The 26,006-nt window shown below is 36.2% G+C and overlaps 1 protein-coding gene across 1 annotated transcript in view; it reads right to left on the reverse strand.

Annotated features, from left to right (window-relative positions):
- The window catches only part of SLC25A21 (solute carrier family 25 member 21), a 232,231-nt gene that overhangs the window by 91,003 nt on the left and 115,222 nt on the right, over window positions 1–26,006 (reverse strand). Inside the window, exon 2 of the mRNA XM_058026627.1 lies at window positions 7,499–7,547. Coding sequence (XP_057882610.1) covers window positions 7,499–7,547 — 49 coding nt within the window. The remainder of the gene's footprint in view (window positions 1–7,498; window positions 7,548–26,006) is intronic.

Below are 26,006 nucleotides of genomic sequence, written 5' to 3' on the forward strand. Positions count from 1 at the left end.
GTCTGAGTTGGAAGGGATCCAAGGACCATCAAGTCCTACTCTTAAGGGAATGGCCCAAATGGGGATTGAACTCACGAGCTTGGCATCACTGGCACTACACTCTAAATCTCAAAAAAAATTCAATATTTGATACTTTATAATATTCAAGATGCAAAATTGCATCTTGAAGAAAAGCAAGGCCACTCCAAGGCAGCTTTGGTCCACCAGCCTTCTAGAAACCACAAACATCCCTTCTGTATCTATCTGACAAGAAATTACACAATCATCACACGTTCCTTCTTGCCCTGCCATTCTTTTTCTTTTGCTCTCTCTGGTAGACTGTCCACTTGCTTCCTTGTCTGAAAAGCTTATCCCATCTACTACTGTCTCTCTCAATTCCCCTATGATGGTCTCACCACTTGCTCCCTGCACACAGAGCCATTTCACTTCCTTCTGGTTCACTTCTGAAGTATGTAAGTAACTACTTGGGTATCTGGACTTGTCTTTATTTCATACTATTCCCCTGAAAACCTCACAAACAAGGATAGAATTCTTTAATAGGTAAATAGAGATTATTATTCTATCTTGAGCTGAAGGTGGACATGGTTTATTTTGTGGGTGTTAGAAATTCTAGGTTGTTACAGCTCACAAGTGACCCAAGAAACTGAGAGAACTTTTGGTAAATCCAGTGAAATGGCACAGGAAACATGTAACTCAAAGCATGCCATGCTGTCAAATGGAAATTACGATTTTAGGGTATTTCCATCCCTAAAAAAGAACCACATATTCATTTAAAAACTCAAGAGTAGATGGCACAATGTGTAATCAAAATTAAAGAAAAGCTTGAGACACCTGTAGCAGTCTGATTTAATGATGCAGAAATTCCATTTCTTTCCAAGAAGGTATAGAATTATTTTAAAATCAAGAAAAGAATATAGGTTATACATCTTCCAAAAATCTATACTGATTTGAAATAGGGATACCATCAAGCAGTTCTGGTGTTTGATCACATATAGTACAGTATCACATGAGGAGATGATGAAGCCACATTTATGCAGCTCCTTTTATCCCAAAAGATCTTGGCACTCTTTATAAAATATACACGTGGTACACTGACGAATAGCACAAAAAAAAAAAAGCACATAGGAACAGGAATCACATTGACCAGCACTGCAAATCAGAGCATCTGCTCACAGTGTACACCAATACTGTTCTTTAATTCAGGGAAGGATTTAAATTGCAATAGTATATCTAGCAGGAATTATTAGTCCATGTGCCCTTATTAATTCCTAACAGATTGTACATAGAAGGAAAAAGAAAGGCAAATTATAGAGCACTGGATCACATCCACGTCTAAATTACTATAAACTGTAAAATCCTCATTATAAAAAAAATTTATCTGTACATAAATATCCAAAGTATTTCAATGCTGAAATTCAAATGATAAAACCAGAGTATAAGCTGCAATATGCACACAAACCCTGTGAAAAATTGTGCCAAAGGCTACTGATAATTTAAGGAAATCTAATCCTAGAGAAAAGCCTTGGCATTTGGATGAAATAAAGACATTAAACTGAGTTGGTCAGGGATTATTTTTACTTGGTTTTTTTTTTTTTGTCAAAATGAAAAAAAAACATTTCTCAAGAAACTATCAGTTTCAATATATTTTTACATACTTCTTTTAGATGACAATGGATGTTGTTCTCTACATTTTCTAACAAAACCTTCTGTTTTTCTAGTTCAAAATTACTTAAAAGACATTGAAAAGAAAGAAAGGGAAAAAAGGAAGTGAAAACTTCCAAAATCCAAAATTAATTGCACGAAGTTTCATTGGCCATAACCCATTGTTTTTCTAGGTCTTCTGAGAGTTCAACTGTTCATTCCAATACAGAATATTTTGGTATCCTGACAATTTTCCCAGGCCAGGAAGACTATTTTCTGCTTAAAACTGTTACGAATCTAACTAGAGCAGTTCGCATCAAGTACCATGAACTTATCACGGCCTGAGCAAACCAAGTGAACTATGGTCACTCACTTGGAAATGGTAACACTGTATAAGGACAATGAACTCTTCCTTAACCAATGTTTTTCAGAAACAAGCTCCACCTCTGCCCATTCAAACAAAAAAGACCAAAAATCAAAGAGGAATTAATGATATAAAGGAAGTAGCTCTTGCAAAATAACAGATGGAATGAGATCAGAAACACATGTAGTAAGCTGAACTTTTTTAATAAGACCAAAATGACAGAATTGGAACAAAGGAACAGAATGGATAAACATGCACACAAATCAGCAGAACAGTTGCTAACTAGAAATGGGTCTGTAATGCAGATTCCAAACCTCGATTTAGATCCCAAATTATTTTTTAGATTTGGGCCTTCAGATTAATGATGTTGGTTTAGAATTTTTCAGAAAGATTAGCAAAATTTAAAATCTCCATCCCAATTACACAAAAATTTCCTCCACAGTTTCTCAGGTGAATTATTTGCCTCATATTTTAAATGCTGATGTTCAGGATCACACATGAGACCAAAAGTCAGTCCATATGAAGATTCTGATCTAAAGCTGAACTTTGTGAAGAGGGATTACAGTAGAGCAATATGGACTGCAGCCTTCCTGCCAAAGGTGAGAAACAGCTTTAATAAAAAAACACCGGAACATGTGATAGGTTGATCATGAAAACAAGCTACACCTTATAAATTATTCTCCTGATAAATGAAAGTAAAGTCTTTCAAAATAATGTCTCCTGGGTCTCCTTTATGCATTGATTTTGAAATTGCATGCTCATCTCAATGTGAGACTGCCTTGCGAACGCACAACTATATAGAAAAATAGAAAAGAATGTTTTCAGCATCGAGAAAAAAATCAAATGGAACTGTCATTATTTGAGTTAACTAGAGAAGTATTAAAAAACTGCCCACTGAATATATGTCTAAAATGTTAGGACAAAGGTTACCCTGATGATTCTACTATTCTATTATAAATAAAATAATAAACTATATTTTCTCCAAGTCTTTTATATGGTATTTGGCATAACATTCACCTCTCTTTGAATACATTGTCTGGAAGTAAAAAACCTTTAAATACTCCAGTGGTATGAACCCATCTATCTCCACTGAAGTCAACATAGATCTGGAGGACAATTTGGTATTATTGTGATGTGAGAGAAACCATCTCTCTTTCAGATATTTGTCTCAAAATGCATAGTGATGTCATATTACACCTAAAATGGAATAGAGAAGTAAATGATTCATCTAATTCCTATAACATTTTTCTGGTTCACAGGAATTTCAGATATATTTTCTTTTCAGATGTTATGCATTTGAAAGTTTTTCTGTTGTTATTTTTTAATCTATTATTTGAAAACACCTATTCATAAATTTCTTCATTTGTGTTTTCTATTAAATTCTGTAGATAACTGTTGAAAAAAATTACTCAGTAGGTTTCCATTTCCTGACTACTTAATACCAAAGTCACATCCAAAATTACTATTTCCACACAAATATACGTTTCACAGTCTGTATGAATACTTGCAAAGGAAATTTTGAAATTGTTTTCAAGAACAGTGGAGTCATTAAAATTCAGCTGTATAAATACTGGTGATAATCAATGAAAAAGAAAAAGCACATAAGGAGAATCAACTTATAAGCCTAGGGAAATAACCTCAGACTATAACCTGGAACTGTCAGAGAGACCACAGCAAGATCCTCTAGTTACCAGCTAGGCTTGCTTGACTGATTCCTCAAATACAATTAGCTTTCTCTTGGCTTTACAGAGGTCCCTGTAATTCTCCCTTTCTCTCACCAACTACGCATCTGTGAGCTTCTGCATAAATATTAATTATCCAACAATAAAACGTATTTAAGTTGTGAATTTTGTATATTTGATTGAATCAAAACATATAAACTCTACCTGGAAAAACACTTTACTGTTTTTCAATTTAAAGTAATATATATGGCAATGTCTTGTCCTATGTATCATGACCTAGTAAGTCGTTTTGTCATCCTTTGAAAGTCTCACGGATGAAAACAACATTACAGCCTGCATTATGCTTCAGACACAAAAAAAGGTACAAAGTAAGCAAACCCAATCCTTTATCCTAAGATAAGACACTTTTCTCCTCCCTCACCTTCTAGGACAGAAAGATCTAGAGCTCTTAATTAAAAAATAGACCTTCTATGTCTTTACTGTATTTGTGCCAGAAAACTCTTGCTAGTGCTGTCACTTCTCATACATGGACACACAAAAAAACTTGCCAGATTCTGTATTTAGGAAGAAAAGAACAGAGGTTCAGTATTTTATTTGATGGCTAACTTAATCATAAGGGTAACTGATATATAAAATAGCTATTAGAAACTGTTCTAAAAAGAAATAAATCAGAACATCTTTTTAAAATATCTCATCAGACACTATTCCAATATTTCTTGCAGATGAGGAAAGAGCTTCATTTCAAAGAATAAGTGGGATTCATAAAGCTAAAACAATGAATCATAGTTATCTAAATCTATCCAGCTATCAGGAATTTCTTAGAGTAGTGATCTTTGGTGTTCTAGCAGAGAAAAAAATAAAATTATTTTCACATGTACACTTAGGAAAAAAACACTTCATTAAGCATTTGGATTCTCTATGGTTTATAAGCATGTACTTATGTACTATTCCTCCCTTGATGTGAGCAGATAAACAAATCTAGCATTGTTACTGTAGAATAATAGAAAATTGCTAAACACAGAAAAGATATTGCAAAATGTCATAAAAGAGCCAAACCATTTTCCAGGGTTTCAAAATAATCTTTGACAGAAACTTTATTTTCTCCAATTTTTTATTAAAAACATGCACTTACACAAAATATCAACGAAGCACTAAGCCACCAGTCCACTAGATGTGAGCCTCTGACATCTTTCCTAAACTCCTTCAGAACAGTAACTTAGATCAATGAGATTACATAATTTGAAATGGCCACAGGACTCTTTTAACCAAACACACTTCTAGGAAAAAAGGTAGGAAACTCAAAACACCATAAAAATTAGGGAACAAATGGTGCTTTCATACATCCTTTCACCTAACCAATAGGAAGAAAACCCCAAACTAATCACCAAAACTATAATAGCTGGAAGTGATTAGGAAACAGTGGATTATCAATACCATGTTGGGAAAGATTAAGCACACAACAGCACTTAGAAGCACTGCGAGAAAGGAATAAAGTCAATGAAAAACTATTAGAAAACATTCTATGTCCAAAATTCAGAATTAAAACCAATGTTTCATTTAAACTTTCAAAGCCATCAAAGAATTAATCTGCTATAGTAAATTGGGACCATTACAAAATGAAAGGAACGTAGAACAAAATGATGGATGAGATCAAAGGACATTCTATTCTTGGTTTTGTCATTTGCTTTCAAAATGTAAGTATTTTGAACTACTACCATCTGCTGAGATCTGCGGAAATGTTTCTGCAAAATCTGTGTAATATCTCTGAATACATCTGCATCAACAAACTAGAAAAACTATCACTTGGGTGCTGCCCACTTCTGCAAAGAGCTGCAGCTAACTCAGTGGAAGAATTAACTCAATGGAAGTTTCTGCAAATGAAGAAATTTGTTTAATGGATTTTTAATTTGATTCAGCCCCTCAGTTTTACTTTGATCAATAATCTGATTTCTTCTGCATAGCTACTGTTTTTTCCTTTCTTCCTACTTCTTTCTTTCTTCTAAAAATTCCACTGTTTATGGGCTTACATTTCAAATTTAAGGGTTTCCCAATTTTTAATTTTTATTGTGTTTTTAAGGATTGTTACAGCTTGACAAATATCCCCATACACTCTTTAATGCTTTACATTTTAGGACCTCAGATCTGAAAAGCCTTTTCACTACTAAAAGTGTGTAAAACTCAGTGAAAGCTCAAAGAGACATGGGAAATCTGTCCTTGTGTTCTGAAAGTCCACAGTTCCTATCAGAAAACTGAAAGTACCTCTGTTGATTGCCAGTACAGATGTGCAATTAATGCATTTTCTGACACATGCTATGTGGCTTACGCTAAATTATGAATTATCTACATTCTTACTACAAAAGAACATGACTTCTAATCCAGTACTAAGAGAAAAATGAGGAGGAATAAAACCAAAGCTTGAAAGCTAGAGGTGAGTTAAAGCACAAACTGCCAAAATGAAGTTACTAAAGCACATCCTTTGGGGACCACTTGATAGATTTTTTTTCTTTTAAATTTGGTGTTGTATTTGTTTTGCTTGTACCCTGTTGCTTCTGAGTCTTTAATTTCAATCTCATGAAAGTCTTGTTTTAATAGGATTGTTCCAGTGGTACTTGGAGGGGCAGAGAGGACCCTGAGAACCACCAGGTGCATTGTCTCTGTATGAATCAACACATCCACGTTATGAAGGGATATGGAAGGATTGCCTGAGCAAACTACAAGCCTTGAGGAGGACCTACAGCACCTCAGCAGCACTTAAAGCACCTGGAGCCTGAATAACTCTTTCCTGGCATGGGGCAATGATCACAGATTACTTCCTTCTGCAAAATGCAACCTGCAAAAAAATGCGTCTCAAGGTCTTAGGCAAATCACAAAATGTGATTTAAATAGAAGTCAAAAACGCATCCAAAAAAAGCACATGTTGGCTAACTGAAACTAGAATATGAAGTCATAATTGACAACTTCAAGCATATTCCAGAGATCACAGCTGTCCTCATCATTTGTGTGGGGCTGATTAGTCTCCTAGTGAAGCTTTTCTGCCTACATGTCTGTGACATAGACAGAGCTCCAGGAACAGTATCTGTGGTAATTATTGGCACTGTGTAACACACATGGCATGAACAGCTTTCATCTTCTACCAGTATGCTTCTCCATTCTGGTTTGCTTTTCATGTGCAGTAACACTGATTTGTGAATTTATAGAAAAACTAAAATGCATAGGAAATTCCAGAAACTAGAAACACAGCTATTCGTTTTTTCCACTTCAGTAACCAACATTAACAAAAAACCAAACTAACTTCAGCAAATTTTTGTGGGCATTTAATAATTTATATTCATATAAGAAGAAATATTCAGAAAAAAAAATAAAGACAAAAATATTTTTAAAATATAAAATCATGCAGTTATTTATCTTACAAAGAGAATATGGAACATCTCCTCTTATTATTTTTATTAAAATTTGATGAAAATTATTTTGAAGGCAATGGTATTTCCCAATTAAATATAAAAGCATTACTGCAGATACTACATATACGAAGTGAATTTAACTTTAGCCATCTTCATGTCATAGCATTGTGTTACAAGAGTAAAAATAAATGTCATAACCAGATTTAACACCTTTAGATGACCTCTAATCAGAAATGTGCCATGCTACTCAAATTCCATCTGTCAAATGCTGTAAATGCAGGTAAGTAAATATAAATGTCATTAGAGGCACAAGTTATCTTACTGGGAGAAGTTCTAGGATTTTATTTTTTGACAGCTTGTAATTTGGATATCTTCCAGTGTCAACAAAACCTGTTCAAGCATGATCTTACCTTGTTTTCACTACATCAAGGGGATGCATCAGGCAAATTTCTACAAGACCTATAAATGAATAACAAAGAAAGGCCTAGTAAACATTTGTACAAATAGTAATTCAATTTTCATTGACTCCAGCAGTTTTTAAATTTGAAAGGCAATGTAAAAACCTACACATATCATTGATGACACAATATTCGTACACCTCATACATTAAACATGTGCTTCTGTAGTGTGTATAAACCATTGGGCTTTTCGACAGTGAACAGAGTTAGTTGTTCACTGGAGTGGGCTAAGTGAGGACTTTACCTACATAATCAATTTAATCTTAGTTTTCGCTCAGTTTTCTGACTTAAGAACAGTGGGAACATTTGTCTGGCATCATAAATAAATACATTAAGTCTTGTTGAGAGTAGCAAAGGAAGAGAGTTCAGGTTGGCACTTGCTTCTTTGTTGTACAAGAATAATTCCTAAGAACACTGCAGGACTGCACTGGTGGCTCAGATGCACTTGATGCTAAGATGACAGCTGATTCCCGAGTATCTGAGCTGCAGCTTCACTGGCTCTTTGCCCTACCCTGCCCTGTGCTAATGCTGATGTGTGGTCCTGGCTTTTCCCCTTTGAGTGTGAATCTCAAGGGGCCAGTGCCAAGGTAATAAGAGAGATCTGGAAGGTCCCAAATGCACCTGTCAACACCACCTTCAAAGCTGGCTCTATTGCTTTTTCTACCCACTCGACACCTGATGAAAAGTCCATACATAACCTAGGGAAAACTTTCTAGTTAAATTTCTAGGTTTGCTACTCTCCTTTTCATTTGGCATATCAGCCTCACTCCAAAGAGCAAACAAGCAGTAAAAAGATGTATTTAGCAAGACCACTGTAAAAGTGCATTTTAGAGATCTGTCAATATGCAGACAGAATAAAATCTACTACAGAAATCGTACAGGACTTTGAAGTTCTAAGAAAATACACGCATACATTCCTAGATAATAATTACAATGTCTTTGAAATTTCTGTGCCCTGGTTATTAGGACGCTAAAATGTCCACTCACTCTTTTTACCTAGTGTAATAAATTCAACGCTACATCATGAAGAAACAAGTCATGAAGACTATACTTATTACAATGTTTGAATGCATTTATTTACTTTATTTATGATTATTGTAAAAATAATTACAAAGCTTTCATAATAAAGAATCTTTTGATGAGTCCGAGCTAAATTTCCAAAAATCTTGATTCAAGAAAGAATTCTTCTTCAAGTGAAAATATCTGCAAATTCCTTTCTTTAGGTATACCATAGAGTCCCACTGAAACTAAGCACACAGCACATGCTTATGTTCCACTGGATGCTCTCCTGTTTCAGATGTCACTGGCCTAAGTTCCACACCCTGTCATCTTCCTTTAATGGCACACACCACATCTGAGCTTCATTTTCATTCTTTTTTATCATTACAGTCTAATGCATAAAGATTGAAAAACATAAAGTTTTCCAGACAGCCCCTGATCCCTAGTTTTCTGCCACTGAGTTTGAAAGACAGTATCGGGTTAATATTTATGATCATTGTTTTGCTGTATTTTCTTTTCACTCCATGCAAGATTGTTTATTTTCAATATTGGATAAAAGGAAGACAACATAGGTGATATCAGCCAATGATTATTACTGTGCAGGTATATTTATTGCTTTAATTATTGTCCAAGAATTGCTTCTATTTTACTAAAATAAGATCATATCACATTTCACATAAGGGAACCGTCCCAAAATCTATAAATTGCTCCAACAGCTGCCAACAGGTGCTTTGTGAGTGGAGCTGCGACTGAGTATTTCACTGCTGGCAGGGGGCATAGCCTATGAGTATTTCCCTTTCCAACCACCCTCCTCTTCTAAGCTCTCTTTTTCCAACCTTCTCCCCCTCTCCCCATTTTTGATCTTCTATTCCATCTAATTTTGGCAGATAGAGCCTACAGTAGGGGGCCAAGCATGGGGCCAAGGGTTGTTCACCCTATTCTCTTTTTGCAGCATTAATGACCATTTTGGGAGAAAACTGTAGAGTGCCAGAATTTGCCTCTATTTTCTTGGTCCTTGTAGGATAATTTTTAATTCAGGCATTTTTCCAGCAACTGAATCAGATGAATTCCAAGGTCCTTGGCAAGAGCTCTGTTTTGATAAGTTCAGGATTCTATTGGTTATCTGCCTTTCTCAGTCTTTCCTTTGTCTCATCACCTAATTACACACCAGGTTTTAAATGATGTATAGTTACTTGATTTCACCAGACCAAATTCTTCAAAAGATGCAGGGATTATGACACAGCTCTCCAAAGAGCACCAAAGGACTGCACACTGTGCAAGACACTAATGGAACAGCTATGAACACAAGCTACATTTTTCCATCTACTATAGTAGTCATGCAAATCATTACAACATCCTACTTGATAGCCTGCCCAGAAAGTGTGGTGGCCCTACTAAATTACAAGCACTCTGAGATGTGCTCAATAAAATAAAATATATTGCCCTTTCCTTAGCTAATGTTCATCAGCTTTGTAACAAATTCAATTAGCACTATGAAAATCTAATTTACTAAACATGTCTATTAGGGTGCAATATATCTTAACTTGTCACTCTGCAGACTACTGTTTACAAACTTAAAAAAAACAAAGTAGTTAAAATAGTTACAGATACATTGTCCAAAAATACTCTAATTGTCCCATTGGGTCTCCTTGGTGATGTCACATGCAAACTAACCCAGAGTGATATATGATGGCCTAATTATGTTTAAAACAACTCTGATCCAACTAGCTGAACAAGAGCCCAAAGGAAATATAGGAAAGAACATTTACTGGGTCAGTCCAACATTTTTTGTCTTCTGGGTGGGAAAAAATTCCCTGTGAAAACCAAATAGTGACCGTAAAACAAGACATAATCAAAATCTGTGTGTTGAAGAAATAACCAGCTGTCATCATTGACATGTTCTGAGCATACACAAGTGGAATATCAACAACCAAGAAGGGAGTCCAGAATTCTATTATGTAAAACATTCTGCTCAGTAACTGAGCCCATGGAGGGAATAAAATGACAGAAAATGCTGACCCCCAAGCTGACCCTCCTCAGTAAATCATTTTCCCTTTCCCAATTTATATCTTCTGTCTTTAAATTGTTTCCCATTATGGATTACATTACATTTCCCTCTACAAGATTCACACTTAAAGTTTCAAACTGTCAATTTCACATACATCTCCTCAACGCAAACATTTTGGTGACTGGTGGCTATATGGAGCTCCTTTGTTCCTTGTTGCTCTATTCCATCATTCATGCAAGTCTTGCATCAATAATCATACATGGCTTGAGAATACTTTGACACTGTTTAAAATGTGTTGTAACAATCCATCTGGCAAAATGTGAAAGCTTGAGATTTCAGCAGCACAGGATTATAGCTCTCCTTGTATCTGCAAGGGTTTCCATACTTCATCTATTCACTGCATTGGGAGAAAAAGAATGAAGTCTAGCTAACAGTTCTTGCAAAATAACACAGATAAAACCAGAACCATTTGGGCTTTGGAATGCCTTAGGAGAGTACTTATATTTTTATCTCCAGCATTTCATTGATCCTCAAAGCTATAAACTGAAAAGTGTGAAGTGCCTGTGATGGACACTGATTTCTTTCAAAATAACCTGAGCAGCTCACCCTCTATGTGTTTTCTGCATCATACATGAACACAGATTCAACACAGACTCAAGGGAGCTAGAGCATGATCCATGCGTTAGTTCAGACAACCCCCAAGAGTGTAGAAGACATTATGCACCCTCCTCCCCTTGTGTTACTCATTTCCCTGGAATAACACAGTCACTGGAGGAACACAACAGACAGGAGACTGGTCAGAGAAAATATGGCAATAAACACATCAGGCACTGTATATTGTATAGCTGGAACAGTTGATATTTGTTTTGGCTTTTACATAGATACAGTTACAATGTATGAAATGATCATAAATATTTTATGTGTATTATACATTTCCTTCTGAGAATACAAGTCTGACAGAAAGAATCTCATGTTGATCTTTGTATCCTAATCAAAACAATGACAAATTCCTCTTAAATATGCTTTTCTCTTGGCTAAAACACTCCATTTGATGGGATGGAGCACGGACTCTCCTCCTGATTGTAACAGCACTATTTCATAAACAATCAATGCCTGGACAAAAAATCCCTGCAGTAAATTCTGCACAGGTTAATTAATTTCCATCAGATGGCTATCTGACCTAATCTTCAGAGACACATAAAGCTTTTACCTGTTCTGTAAGGGTACACCTTCCTCAGAAAAGGCCCCAAAATGTTAGGTTCACTGGGCAGCCAAGGCTCACTCCTTTCCTAGGGAAGCAGTAATGTACTGTGCTCTTCTCAATTGTAGTACATGTCAACTAGGCTCCAAGGAAAACTATACAAGAGCATGCACAGATTGTGCTGAGAAAGATCTACCTGTTAACCTTTACTTAAGGAAGTGACACTTATTTTAACTCTTGCCCAGGATTCTATTTAGTGATGTGGTATGGGATTAACTAATGGTACCCTGGAGCTCCTCACAAACATTGGTAAGGAGCCAAATCAATGCTTTACTTAGAAAATGTGGATAAATGGAAAGTTACTCCAAAAAGTACTCCATAATGGCAGTGCTGTATTCATGAGTCATTCTTCCTCAGAGAAAATACACTAGAAAACATGTTAATTAAACAAATCGTTGAATATGATTTTACCCTTGGTGTAGACAAGGATGTCTGTGTTTAAACATGTGTTGGCTGACCACAGGAGGATCCCAGAAGGAGCTGTTGGTTTACTGTCACATTTTAGAAGAAATGCATGCACATTTTTTTGCATGTTTACAGGAGGAGTTAGCTCATGCTCAACTTCTTGTTAGATAGCAGTGTTCCTTAACAGATGCAACCTGTCAGTGCAGCACTGCTATCTAGAATTGCTATCCCCAAAAGCAGGATTGGGAACAGTGATTACCTGGTTTTCAAAAAAGAAAACCAAACCACTCTAGACTTCAGCAGCTGATGGAAATTTTTGCTTTTTGGGCTATTTGTGCTGAAAGAGGTCAGTGCTCTCACAGTACTCTCCATGAAAGCAATTAAACTTGTGTTCAAATAATAAAGGGTCCTTGGTTATATGGTATAGCAAACAAACATTTTAATCTTCAAGGTTTCAAGTAAAGATTCCTCAAGGTCAGGAGAATCACATCCTAGATGTGTGGAAGACAGGAGCTCAAAAGGAGTGTTTCAGGCAGCATTTTGCCTGGACCAGCTCAGCCATAACCCCCTTCAGCCTCCAAGTGCCAATACACAGACATAGCTAGAAACATGCTGCTGCTCAGTGCTCGCATCAGAAATTTCAAACTGCTCATCTTTACTGCTCACAATTCTTAGCTAGTATCTGCTGCATTTCACTGCTGCCTGCTCCAGCTAAAGAGAACATTATTACCAAAAGGGAAACTGTTCAGTTCTATTGCAAATATAAAACAAATGTAATTGTAGGGCATTATTTTTGCTGAGCTTGAAAATTGGGTTACAGCAATTAAGTGAATAAAGACAGAAAATGGTACACATCTTCTTAAATAGTCTTACTCTGAATAAAAGACACTCAAATCTAAGTTGTGATCTATACCTGGGCACACATGCACAAAGCTTTATATCTTTGGAAGGGCAAATTCCACCTTGAGATAATACATGTGTATAAAAGTACTGAGAGGTTATTATAGTAATGATAAAACGATATTTGAAATTCAACATTTGTCAATAAGTAACGTATTGAGGAAGTATTTGTCTTGCCTCAGGGACTTCGTTGGAAAAATGAAAAAAAATAAAGCCCCCTGAGATTATTCTTATATTTTAGTTACTTTCTTCTGTCTTATTTTTATTGGATGTTTAGATTGCTGACAAACGGTCCTATCAAGCAATTGTAATTTCCTTTCACAGTAGTTCTACCCTATCATAGACATTTTTCAGTCTAACACACAATGAGCTGATACATGTTGATTCAATGTGAGTGGGATAGTTGTGAATATGCTCATCAAAACCATGATGAGCAAATGTCTACTTAGCTTACATTTAGCAGAATTCTGCAATATTTTATCAATGTATTTCTTGTCTATGGGGTAAAAAATATCTAGCTTTAATGTTCAAAGCGTGTACGTAAACTGCTCTAAATTTAGCACAAATTTATTCATTGTTTGATTTCTACATTCAACATTCAAGGCACAATCAGTCATATCAGGAAATTATGCTCATGCTGCCAGCAATAACCACATCTTTATACCTACTGCTGCCTAGAATGCAGCTCTATGAATCTCTCAACACGCTTCAGTTAAACTGCTCAATGCTCATTTATGTTCTCTAAGTACTGAGTAAAAACAAAGGCCATCTTCCAGTTTAATTTGATTTTTTTATTTGCTGCATATTTTAACATGAAAAAATTAAGTCCTTGTTTCACAGACCTACCAACTTGATTAGCCTCATGCCTCTGGCTTGAATGATGCTCATACATCTGCCACTAGAGAAATCTATGACAATTTGGAGGACTGAGTTAATTTTAAATTATGTATAGTCAAATATATTTATAATAAGTCTAGAAGGAATTGTCAAATCAGCCAGCAAAAATCAGTGGTTCATAACAAAGAATCTTCTACTAGAGCTACATGTCTTTGGAAGAAAGGTTCTTCCAGACTCCAATAGCATATACTACTTTCACAGGGATGCAGTTCCAATTCCACTACTCACACAGAGCCTTTCTTAGGCAAAAGGCTATGTAGAAGTGTTCTTTGTATGGTAACACCCACCAAATTTGCATTTATGACATAGTCAAAAATACAGTTTTAGAATTCTAGACTTTTCACACATTTACCTGATGTTAAATACCAAAGCTGTTCCAGTGAGGCTAAATAGCATGGAGGGCTTGATTATGCAGTCAAACAAGGTGACATTTAGGTACTGACACAAGATATATGGGAGTAAAACACAGCACAAAACATTAAAAAAAAGCAAATATTTTCTTCAAGTTCTTAAGTTTTACTGAGGTAATATAGCATGGGTCACCAGAATTTACCATTTAGAACGTCACAGGAATTTGATTAGTTTTAACTATCATTTAAATTCATATTTTAAAATAGTAATAAAAACATTAAGAGATCAAAAATTTTTCTAAAAATACACTGAGTTGGATTCACAAATACTTCTGTGCAGTCACTTTTCCCAAAATGACTAGCACAGAAGAGTTGTTTATATAGCTAAATGATCTTTTTCTTTAGTTAGTCTTTCTGATGCTATATTAGCATTAAAACTTTGTGTTATAAAATAAACACTTGCAGTTTACAAACTTCAGTATCTGAGTCTCTAGACACAAGTGAAAGGCTATATTTGTGCAAATTCTCCATAAATTTTTCAGCAAGTATTACAGGCTATTATGTCACTCAGATATGACATATTCTTTCCTTCATGTGTGTCTGAAATGGAAGTTTTTTAAACCATGACTGAAGGGACCACTGAGGTCAGCCCTGGGTTACATGATGTTTGTGTCACTACAGCTTCAGATATTTCAATGCATATTGAATCAATATTCCTGCAACAAAAATGTGTAACTGATATTTTTGTTGCTGCTATAGTAAAATGCTTCTCAGTAAACTTGTTTTCATAAGAAGTTTGCCCATTCATATGTCCCAGAGCTGTTGTAATCTTCATTGCTAATGCTGATCTAAGAACATGGACATAATTTTATTTCTTGACACATTTAAAGTTCTCTAATGAATAAAGCAAACAGCTTATGGCTGCTTGGACTGTCACTCGATTGCCCTGGAGGGTTTTAATGTCTTTAAAATAGGCCTCCTAGTTTGTATTTAACTACCTTGCCCACAGAGGTCTGAGGGGTAAGGCAGATCAAAGATGTGCTGGCAACATAAAAAGCAGCTGTCCTTCATTTACCTTTAATTAGCTACATCTGACCAGATTCTTTATGGCCTCTTTGTCACACATTCAACAGTCTATAAGCTTCTGACCTGTCCTTAAGGACTCAACCATTACAAGAGTTTCAACAAAGTACAAATTAAAAATATGAGATATAGATCTTTGAAAAAATATTTGGTGTCGCTATAGAAATACTACCTGAGTCATTAGTAGTTTGGATTTATCTGCAAAAGCTACAAATGGCTCACTATTTGGAGTGTCAAAAAGGAATTGATGCTGAGCTTAGATCAGCTATTTCGGGTCTCTGTGTACTACTCGACATTGCAGTGAATAAATTTCACACAAGGGATCCCATAGAGAACGGAAAGCCAAGCACGCGCCTCTTTGGCCAGGACACAAAGCTGCTCTTGCAGGAGCTGTGGCACCCACTGTAAAGGAAGTCACAGACCTCCAGGCCCCCCCCCCCCCCCCCTTTTCTTTTTTACCTCTACTTTGCACAGAATGCACACCAATATCAAGGAGGATTTTGAAAGGCCTGTTGCTGCTGCAGGATCAATAAGGAGTTCATGTACATTACAGCCTTGTAGTCAGGGTGTACTGAAAGCTTGTATCATCAAACTAAGGCCCTTATGGAATAAAAAAAGCTGTTTAACACAGCAGCTGGAATGTATGCTAAATTACTCAAGTTATTGGTACTTGATCACACAAGTCATTATATTAACCCACTGAGATGGACATCTTCAAATTACCTGGGTTTGGGGTTAGGTCCTTTTATGAAGGATTAACTAACAAAAGAAAAATATAGAAAAGATATACACAAAGTAGAAGGGTTTCAAAATTTGATTCTGTTGTCTAAACTATCCCTTTTTATCTTCCTCTGTATGTAAAAACAATTTATAAAAACCTTAATTCTTTTTTCAGAACTGCAACCTCTCAGGCTTCCCTAGGAAAGGTTTAGCAAACCTTCCAAGGAATTTGTGATGAGGTACATAAATAATCAAATAACCTACCTCAATGAATGTACATCAGCTAGCAGGTGTGGCTGGAAGCCTTATTCTTCAAGAAAAGACTCTACTTTGAGCAGCACACAGAAGTAACTTTCTCCCCAAGACCACAAAGCTTGAGGGATTACTGTTGCACCTCAGCCTTACTCTCACAATTCTTTTCTAGCACACAGTGTACATGCACTGTATACAGTGCTTGACCCAGTGTATAGCTGACAGACTTACTCTTCATTTATTACAAAGGCATGCAGCTTTCCTCTCTCATTTAAAAGATTTTATTTAAACCAGGAGTCAAATCTATTTCCATATGTAACTAAAGGAGAAACATGCATGAATAAATAAAGTTAGAGGACTTAAAAACCAATTAAACTTGCTTACTTTTGTCCCATAATTCCTAAAGTCGAGAATAATTGAACAGTTATAAACAAAATGTGGATTTTTTTCATGCTTTTTACCACAAATATAAAGACATATTGAAGTACACAGATGTAGGAATAATGAAATGTGAGTAGCAGTTTCAGTTCAGGTGAAGAAACAAACAGAGATACACAAGGAAATGCTGAATCTGTAATATAGATAAGGGCAATTTTCCATGTACTAGTCCATGTTACACTGAAACTGCATCACCCTTGACTGGGACTCCCCTGGAATTACAAAAACTGTCAAAGAAACAGATTGCCCAAAGAAAACCTAACTGCAGGAATAGGAATGGTCCTATTACCATTACAAAGTACTTACATAATGTAGATGAAAAACTTATTTTTCTTCTGAATCAACAAAAGTAAATAATTCTTCTGGGTAAAAAATATCTAAACAGTTTAAAAACCCATAAAAAAATTTGTTTAAAATATACATGCAAGACACGCAGTTGATGCACTGTTGCATCAACTACTGCTTGAGACCCTTAGAGCAGTCAGCTTTGGAATGGCTGCTGAAGTGAGAAACACTGCAAATAAGCAGAAGTGCAAAAAATGTATTGTGAAGTGTCTTCCTCTGGGGGAAGCCATGCAGTCACAATGTGCCCAGATATGCTAGGGTGAGGTCTCACTCATTTTCTTCGCTAAATTTCAATGGCTTCAATTTCCTGCTTTTATGGGAAATATGTTTCAGAACTATCAAGGAGAAGCAATTCCTGTTTGAAAACTTCCTATTTGTTCAAGATCTATTAATAATATTTTAGACAAAATACACTCCAAAATAAAGTATATATGCTGTAAAACACTACTTATGACTATAAACATATGTTTCAAATCAGTAATTTTATATGAAAATACATGAAATTTGGCAAAAATAATAGCTAACATTTCATCAGGGAAAGCTCGGTATTGAATGTCCATTGCCTGGAAAATGAGACAACTGACCACAAAAAAAGGGAAAAATTCCAAAATTAGTTTATAATGATATGTAGGTTTGAAGAATTGCTGCGCCTTAACATATCAAAATGTCTTCATTTTAGTTTTGTGAACTGGCTTTCTAGCACCCTTTGCTAATCTGTATTTGAATGACTTATGAAAAAGTTTTGGGTCCCATCAAGATAGTTGAAGAGCTTTTTCCAAACTCTCCCCTAGTTGCTGCAATATAAACGGAACAATCCATGTTGGGGTTTACATCCATTTCAGTAGTTGTAACATTACACATTGACAGAAGAACACACTACTTTCAAAAGTTAATTGATGTGTCACCAGTTTTAAGTTTGGGTTTTCATTAAGAAATTTGTACTTATTTGCAGGCAGTGCCAAGCAATTTCCTCATACTTTACACAAGTAACTAGAAAGTGAATATTTTTGCAGTACAAAAAAACCCCAAACCTGATCTTTGACTTACTGCTGTCCAAAATTTCCACTGATGCTGTAACTTTATCTTTTTTTTTCTTTCTATAATGGAGACACGATCAAATTCCAAAAGATGTCTTTAGAAGAATATACTAAAATTTTATGTATCCAAGCAAAGTAGTACTGTGATCCATGTAGTTCTGCAAAGAGAGCAAAAACTAGATGCATCTTTCTTTCTCTTCTCCAACATCCCACCAATGTTAACAACCCTTACTATAGGACTAAAATACAAAATTCATCCCAAATACAAGATGAGGCCTGACACAACTCTTTAAATATTAAGATATTCAGGAGTGAACTCCCTGCTTATTAGAATAGAAGCATTTTCTCAATATTTCAGAGAAGGTCTATATGTATACTAGAATGAACCAGATTATTGGTGTCAACTAAAACACACTGATCAATTATCAAGTATCTGTGGATAGAATAAAAAAATATAAATTATTTTCTTGAGTGTGACCTGTATATACAAAGATGTCAAATATTCAAAGGTCTTCTACTGCATGCATTTTTTGTTGAATTCTATGTTGTGGCAACAGGTGATGACAGCACCACTATTATGTGTTATTTTAGCAGTCACTGGTCTTCCCAGTATTTTTCACCACTCCCATCTGCTGGCAGTGTATCATGGCAAAGATTCAAGAGAAATCCTCTATGAAGCTGATTGTTAACTGGGAAATGTCAACATGCAAAGCCATGTTTAGAATTAACCTGTCTTTAACATTTTCAGGCGCCCACACCCTCTCTTCTTTCCAAACCTTAATTACATCAGCAGCTTGACAGCATTAAAACAAAACAAAACAAAAATGCAAAGAAGTAGAAGGGAAAAAGGTATAGCTCTCTTTAACACAAATATAGAACAATAATCCTCCAACAGAGGTACAGAGGCTGGTAACACTGAACTTGCCAAGAGATAAATGTCTTAAAAAATAAATATCACCAGTTAAGAAGGAATAATTTTCCACTAAAAGTATGAGGACTTACCGCCACTGACTGTAATGACAGAAATTTTCAACTTCTTCCTTTGGGAAAATACCTGATTTTTACTGGTCAGTAATTATGTATGTAACTAGATTCTTAAGGATCTTTTCTTGTAGAAGATACATTTTCTCCACTGATTGTTTTAAAATGAGATCCCTTTGCAGAACAAAATGAACCCTCAAAACAAGCAAGGATGCTATAATCTCCCTGTTGATTTTTTTAATACATACTTTAATTACTGACAGTGGTCAGCTACATGGCAATTAAAAAAGGATAACTCTAAGTCTCGATGTAGTTACAGTATCTTTAGAGGGTTTTTTTGCCTGAAAAATGCCTCTGCCATGGTGTAGTGGGCCACACTACTTTTGATACTCATAAAGAAACTCTGTATCCCTTAATGTCCATACTTCCCTTGCAAAAATATGTGTGTCAGAGCCAAGTAGTGTAATGCAATCAGCATCTGAAAAGTGTTCTACACATCCAAGTTTCTGGCATCTAAACAGTGGATATCCTGAAATGCACTTCAAAGTGCACTTCAAAGTCAATTTATTGTTCAAACCTCTCCTCTCCACACCATTGATCCATCCTCCTCTCACAATAAAAAAAAACAAACAAACAAAGAGGAAAATCAGAGTTCCTGTATACTGGCAAGTTCAAGTGCTGTCCTCCTCACAAACTGAGAAAGCTAGGAATAAACAGACCCTGCAAGATCCACCCTGTAAGAATCAAAACCAGTTTGAGTGCTTGCAGAAGGCAAATGCTGACATATGCTTCTATATTGTGACATCAAAGAAGCAAAATTCCCTGCAAACTTCCTGAAGATACAGCATTTGCATTTTACATTACTATTAGAGCACTGTGACTAATAGACCCAATTAATTAATTTAATTTCTTTTGCTACAATTCTATATCTATATTTTGAAATAATTTAACACAACTGAAAAAAAAATGACAAGATTAAGCAATTAGTGCTGAGGCTCCAAAATACCTAAATTACATATGTTTTCAGTTAAAACCAGACTTTGTCTTATCCTTTCATTTGGACTCCTTTTGCTTGTTAGGATTTGGAGAATGCTTGGTGAACTGAAAGCAGAGCAGACAGCTTTCCGTACTGAAAAGATAGGGAATAGAGATTTTCGGGAAGAGAGAAAACGTTTCTTTGCTTGTTTTCCTGAACTGCCAGAGAACACAGCCTACTCCGTTTTAGAGCTAATTCTCTGATCAGTTTTGATGTGATATCAAAGAAATAGAAGACACAAAATAGCTTTTTGTGCAGCTCATCTAATGCTGTTGCATCACACCACAGGCACCATGAATTCAACAGGGACTGTTGGGTGAGAGTAAGGTCTGATTAGAGGATAGATCCATAGATCCATGGAGTTTTGCAGTGCCAGGAAGCCACTGTTCTCATCTATATCTGATATTTGTTTCAGAATTCCCTGCTTTCACAGTTCTTTGCAGCTTCTGGCACTCAGCCACATATGGTATTGTCAGTATGCAGACTTAGAAGTCCAAAGACTGGTCACCCTTTACAGGGAAAGCAGGAAAGAAAAGCTAATTTAGGACAGCAGGAGGTTGTAATAGGAGGAAGGCATGGGAAAATTCTGGGACTTGAAGAAAGAAAACTGAATTCAGCAATGTCAGATAGTGTTTGCACATGAAATCTCACAGAAGGAACCAGTGGTGCAGTTTTGGTCAAAAGCCACATGTAAAACTGCATGTAGTGGTGTGGGGCGAACACCAGCACAGGCTGAAGCAAGGCTCCCAATGTCCACACTGAGCTATGCAGAAACTGGAAGCTTTCTACTGATGAAGAGTGCCAGGGCAGCAGTGTCAGACACTGCTTTAAACAGACACTTGCTCACTGACTGTCCTTAAGCACAAGTGTGAAACTGCAACACTGAAAATTCAGTCTGCAACAGAGAGAATTCTTGCTGCAGCTGCTGATGACAGCTATTAGTAATTTAAATTTTGTTATGTGCTTTTCTTGAACATTTGATTTTGTGCACCTCTACACTGGTTATTTTTGTTTTGCATGAAATCATGGCATAATATAGTTTGGGAGAGACCTCCATTTAGTCTTGTATAAAATCCTGGTCTGCTCCACTCTGGTGCTATCCACAGTATTGCTTCCCATGCAACGTCAGTGGTTACTGGCTGCCAGCTGGACACTGCACCACTGATTGCAATTCCTACAGGCCAGCAGTTCAGTCAATTTCCAACTCAGTGACCTCTGGTCCAGCTCACAACTCACCAACACTGTGACAATGAGTCCACAAGAGACTTAAACATCTTACTAAAGTCTGAGTATGCAATAGCCACCATCCTCCCCTTGTACACAAAGCAAGGCATCTCATTAATGTATGATTAGTTACTGTAAAAACCGGGAGACCAAAGACTTAGTTATACAGATTGCTTTGAGAAGAGATGCAATCCCTAATGGGAATAGTCCTTCACTTGCTTAAATAAAATCAGGCCTTTAACATATTTGCTCTTATTTTATTTGTGATTTGGGTCTAACAGTTGGATATTACCTAAAGAACTTTTTAAAACAAACTAGGAGTAATTAAATGAAATGTAATTAATGTAATTGTGGGATACATAGGCTGTTTGACTTTTATCAATCTTAGTGTCATAAATCACTGAAAAATATGTTCACTATAACAGAGCAAATCTTACATTTTAATTAGGGCAAACACATAAATTAAATCTTGGAGTTTGTTTGGTTTTAATTTCCAAAGCTCTCTTTTCCCTCTATGCAATATATATTCAGCATTTTTCATCCTCCATTTCTGTCTGCATCTGGCATGACAGATAAAGAGAAACCTCAAGTTACAAAACATGAAAATTCTGTAAGACTTGAAAAAGCATGAAATGACAGTTTGAAAACTTTGAAATTAGCAGGCTCAGAGAACAGTCAGTTTTTAATATCTAATTGTTTTGATATTCCTTATATTCCACACTCACAGCTTCATGCTGCAGATACTTTAAGTAAGCTACCTGATCTGGTGGAAGGTGTCCCTGCCCATGTCAGATGGGTTAGAACTAGATGATCTTTAAGGTCCCTTCAAAATGAGGCCATTCCACGAATCTATGATGTCTAATTTGTAGGCTGGATGTTCTTGTCTTGGATAGCCCATGAGTATCAAATTAGTCTGTTCATTCAGAGCTAATTCCAAGAATTCATTCTTGCAGGAATCATAGAAGTCCTTCAGAAGACCATCCCCAGGAGCCCTGCACTCTGGAACTATTCCACTAGGAAAGTCTGTGAGACAGCAGCCCTGCACTGAGCTGCAGGAGAGAATTGAAACTTGATACTTAAACTGGAGAGGATATCATCTGTGGAGCTAATTACCACTGGTTTTATGGTATATGTATAAGCACATGAATAAACACTTTGTATATGTTGCAGGGTCCTTAATTTATAAATGGTCTAGATTGCAACTTTTATTTGATTTCCGACCATGAGGCCCAATAAAGAAAATGTCACTGTTTTCCTCCAAAATAATGGCTGGTACCTCTGCACCTGACTGTAATCACTGTAGAAGCCTGTACAGAATAGCAACCCAGTTCTGAGTACAAATGTTTGGAAAAAAGCAGTTTTTAAATGGAAAGCTGTTCCGAGGAAAGCAACACACCTTCCTGATCTATTAGCCTGATTTAAACAATAGCATTCATCCACCTAATTTGGTACCAAAGCATTCCTCCTCAGATAAGTAAACAAGCATCCGCTATCACTTCAAAAATAGTAGGAATTTTGAAGAAGTAAAGAAGCTAAAAGGACAGCAAACAGCAATTTTTCTTTTAACTTAAGTACAATATGTTTTTCAAAACTCAACATTATCAAGGGCTATCAAAACTGCAAAGATTTTTTTCCCCTCTCTCTTGTAAACTAAACCATTAGGACATTTTCTCTATTAAATGGTATTTGAATAGTGATTTGCCATGGATATCATCATGTTTCAGTCAAAGTTCAGATGTTATGTTTTGCATCTTTGTAGAGCAATGTTGAATCTATGCTATACAGCAGACTTCTGCATGGAACATAAACACTAACCAGAACAATATTCCTGCATGAATCATAGAATGGTTGGGTTGGAAGGGACTTTAAAGGTCATTTAGTTCCAATCCCCTTGCCATGGGCAAGGATACCACTCCCTAGATCAGATTGCTCAGGACCATCCAGCCTGGATTTGAACACTTCCAGGAATGGGATATCCACAACCTCTCTGGGCAACATGCTCCAGCACCTCTGAGCAAAGGATTTCTTCCTAACATCTAGCTGAACCTTGCACTCTTTCACTTTAGAGCCACTGCCCCTTGTCCTGTCACTATCCATCCATATAAAAATCCCCTTTCCCTCCTTTTTATAATCCCCCTTATGTTACTAGAAGGCCACAATGAGATTTACCCAGACCCTTCTCTTCTCCATGCTGAACAACTCCAGATCCCTCCACCCACCTTTGTAGGAGAGGTAGTCCAGCCCCCAATCATTCTTGTACCTCTCCTCTGGGCCAGATCTTTCTTGTGCAGAAGACTCCAGACCTGGACACAGCACTGCAGGTGGGGTCTCATGAGGGCAGAGCTGAGGGGCAGAACCACCTCCTTCACCCTGCTGCTCCCACTGCTTTTGATGCAGTTCTCCCCATGGTCTGCAAGTGCAGGCTGTTGGTTCATGTCCAGCTTTTCACCCTGGGAATTCCCAAATCCTTCTCCACAGGGCTGTTCTCAAAGACTTCTTGTCCGAGTCTGCTGTTTTAGCTGATATTGCACACTAGCCAACATTCAAGGAATCTGGCAATGCATTATACATTTTACATATATATATATATAATAATTATACATTATATAATGGTAACAAAAAGGGTAAAACTTCAGTAATGATAGTTTAACCCAGGTCAGCTACAGAATTTACATGGCTACAGCTGTACTCAAACTTTGCACACTTGGCACCTGATAACTGACTAGTCTTTCTCCCTTCTCTACATTTAAATTTATGACTGCTATCCACCTGTTGTATCTTGCCATTTTTTGTGAACGATGAATCAGACTGTAGTTGTATGTGCAAAGCTCAGCAGTAAGAACCATAATAACTCACAGCCTTGATTTACTAATGCTGTTATTTCTGAATAAACAGTATTTTCCAATCTGACATCTTATGCCTTACTGCTTTCTTTTCATTAAAACATATTTGTTTCCAGTTGAAGACCCTTTTTTTCCCCCTGAAAGACATTAGAAAACACATTACATGTTCTCCAAAAGCACAAATAAATATTTAAGACCTGCATATTCTTGTTGTTCCCTGAAGATCTTGTGCGACACTGTCATTCATTAGCTTGCTCTGGGCCATTACATTTCTACACATTTTACTTATATTGGCACACAGCCAGCACTGACTCTCAGCTCTAGAAAGCCCACATGTTTTTGTACTTTTTGAAACTAGCATGACAACCATTCTGAAGAGTAGCTCTCACCTGCTACGTTAAACTGTAAAACCATGAACATTGATGCTCTTCTCTCTCTATTTAGTGCTGAAAGTGAAACTATTTTTTCAGGTGCAACAAGAGACATATGAAATCTCCCTAATGTGTAGACATTCTGTAGCCATGTTTTTAGTGGAACAGATCCATTAAACTTATCTAGAAAAGTAAAAGGTAAATTCAAGTTTAAAAATAGAACCTTGTGTATATTGCTGGACAAAAATCATTGCTCTGACAAATGCTGGGTAGTACTTGTCTCTTTCTCAACTTACGAAGAGACTGAGAAGAAATGCAGCAAGAAAGATCCTTTGTGCAGAGGGAACCACAACAGTTTTCCTTCAAAATATGAATGAATCATAACTGACTGATGAAAACTGGGGAAATACTGAACTTCAAACAGTATCATAGATCTGTAAAACTAGCAAAATATACATAGTTTACTTAGTTTGCGCATAAACATGTAAAAACTATTAACTTCAATATATACTGCCCGAATAAATTCTTAGACTGTACGTGCTAACTAAGCATGAGAATTACCTGGATTCAAATAATTAGTCAAAGCCCTCAAGAAATACAATGTGAAGATTTTTATTTAGCTACACTTTTTTTTCCTACCTCTAACGAACTCCCTGAAAAGGGCAGGAGGAAAACTGAGGCTTTAATATAATCCCACTGGGATTTTCAAAGTAAAGCAAATGGTGTAAAATGCTTTTCTACTGAAAATGCTTCTACCAGTTCTCCACTGACTACTCCACTAAGTTTGTCTTCCTCTGATGTTTCCTTTCTTGCTGCTTCTGAGCCATTTAATGGCAGGTATTCTCTTTAAACTGTGGTACTCAGAATTATCACTCAAATCAAGTTTCTAAATCCATTTCCTGTGTATTAATTGCTTACATTACTTGAGAAACTAAGAACAAAGGTGATTAAAAGAAAGTAACCCTCATTTGTGCATACTTATAGGCACTGACCTCCTGAAAATCTGACCCAACCTAAATATTTGGATATTTAAGTTTATGAACTTATCCAGACAAAAAATGAATACCAAGTTTTCAGGAAAATGCCGTGATCTTTCTGGATAAAGAACTAACTTGATACACTAGAAAAATAACTAATATATACAGATACAGATTTTTAAAAAACGATTTCTTTCATTTTTCCACATTTAAATTAGAAAATTAGTAATTAATTGAAAAATTGGTATTTGTCTTTTCTTCAATTAAACTAGCTAAATATTAATTAGAGCTCATAATTACACTTTTTTTATTTAGGTCACTACCTGCAGGTTT

Source organism: Melospiza georgiana, chromosome 6 (genome assembly GCF_028018845.1).
Source record: "Melospiza georgiana isolate bMelGeo1 chromosome 6, bMelGeo1.pri, whole genome shotgun sequence".
Classification (NCBI taxonomy): Eukaryota; Metazoa; Chordata; class Aves; order Passeriformes; family Passerellidae; genus Melospiza; species Melospiza georgiana.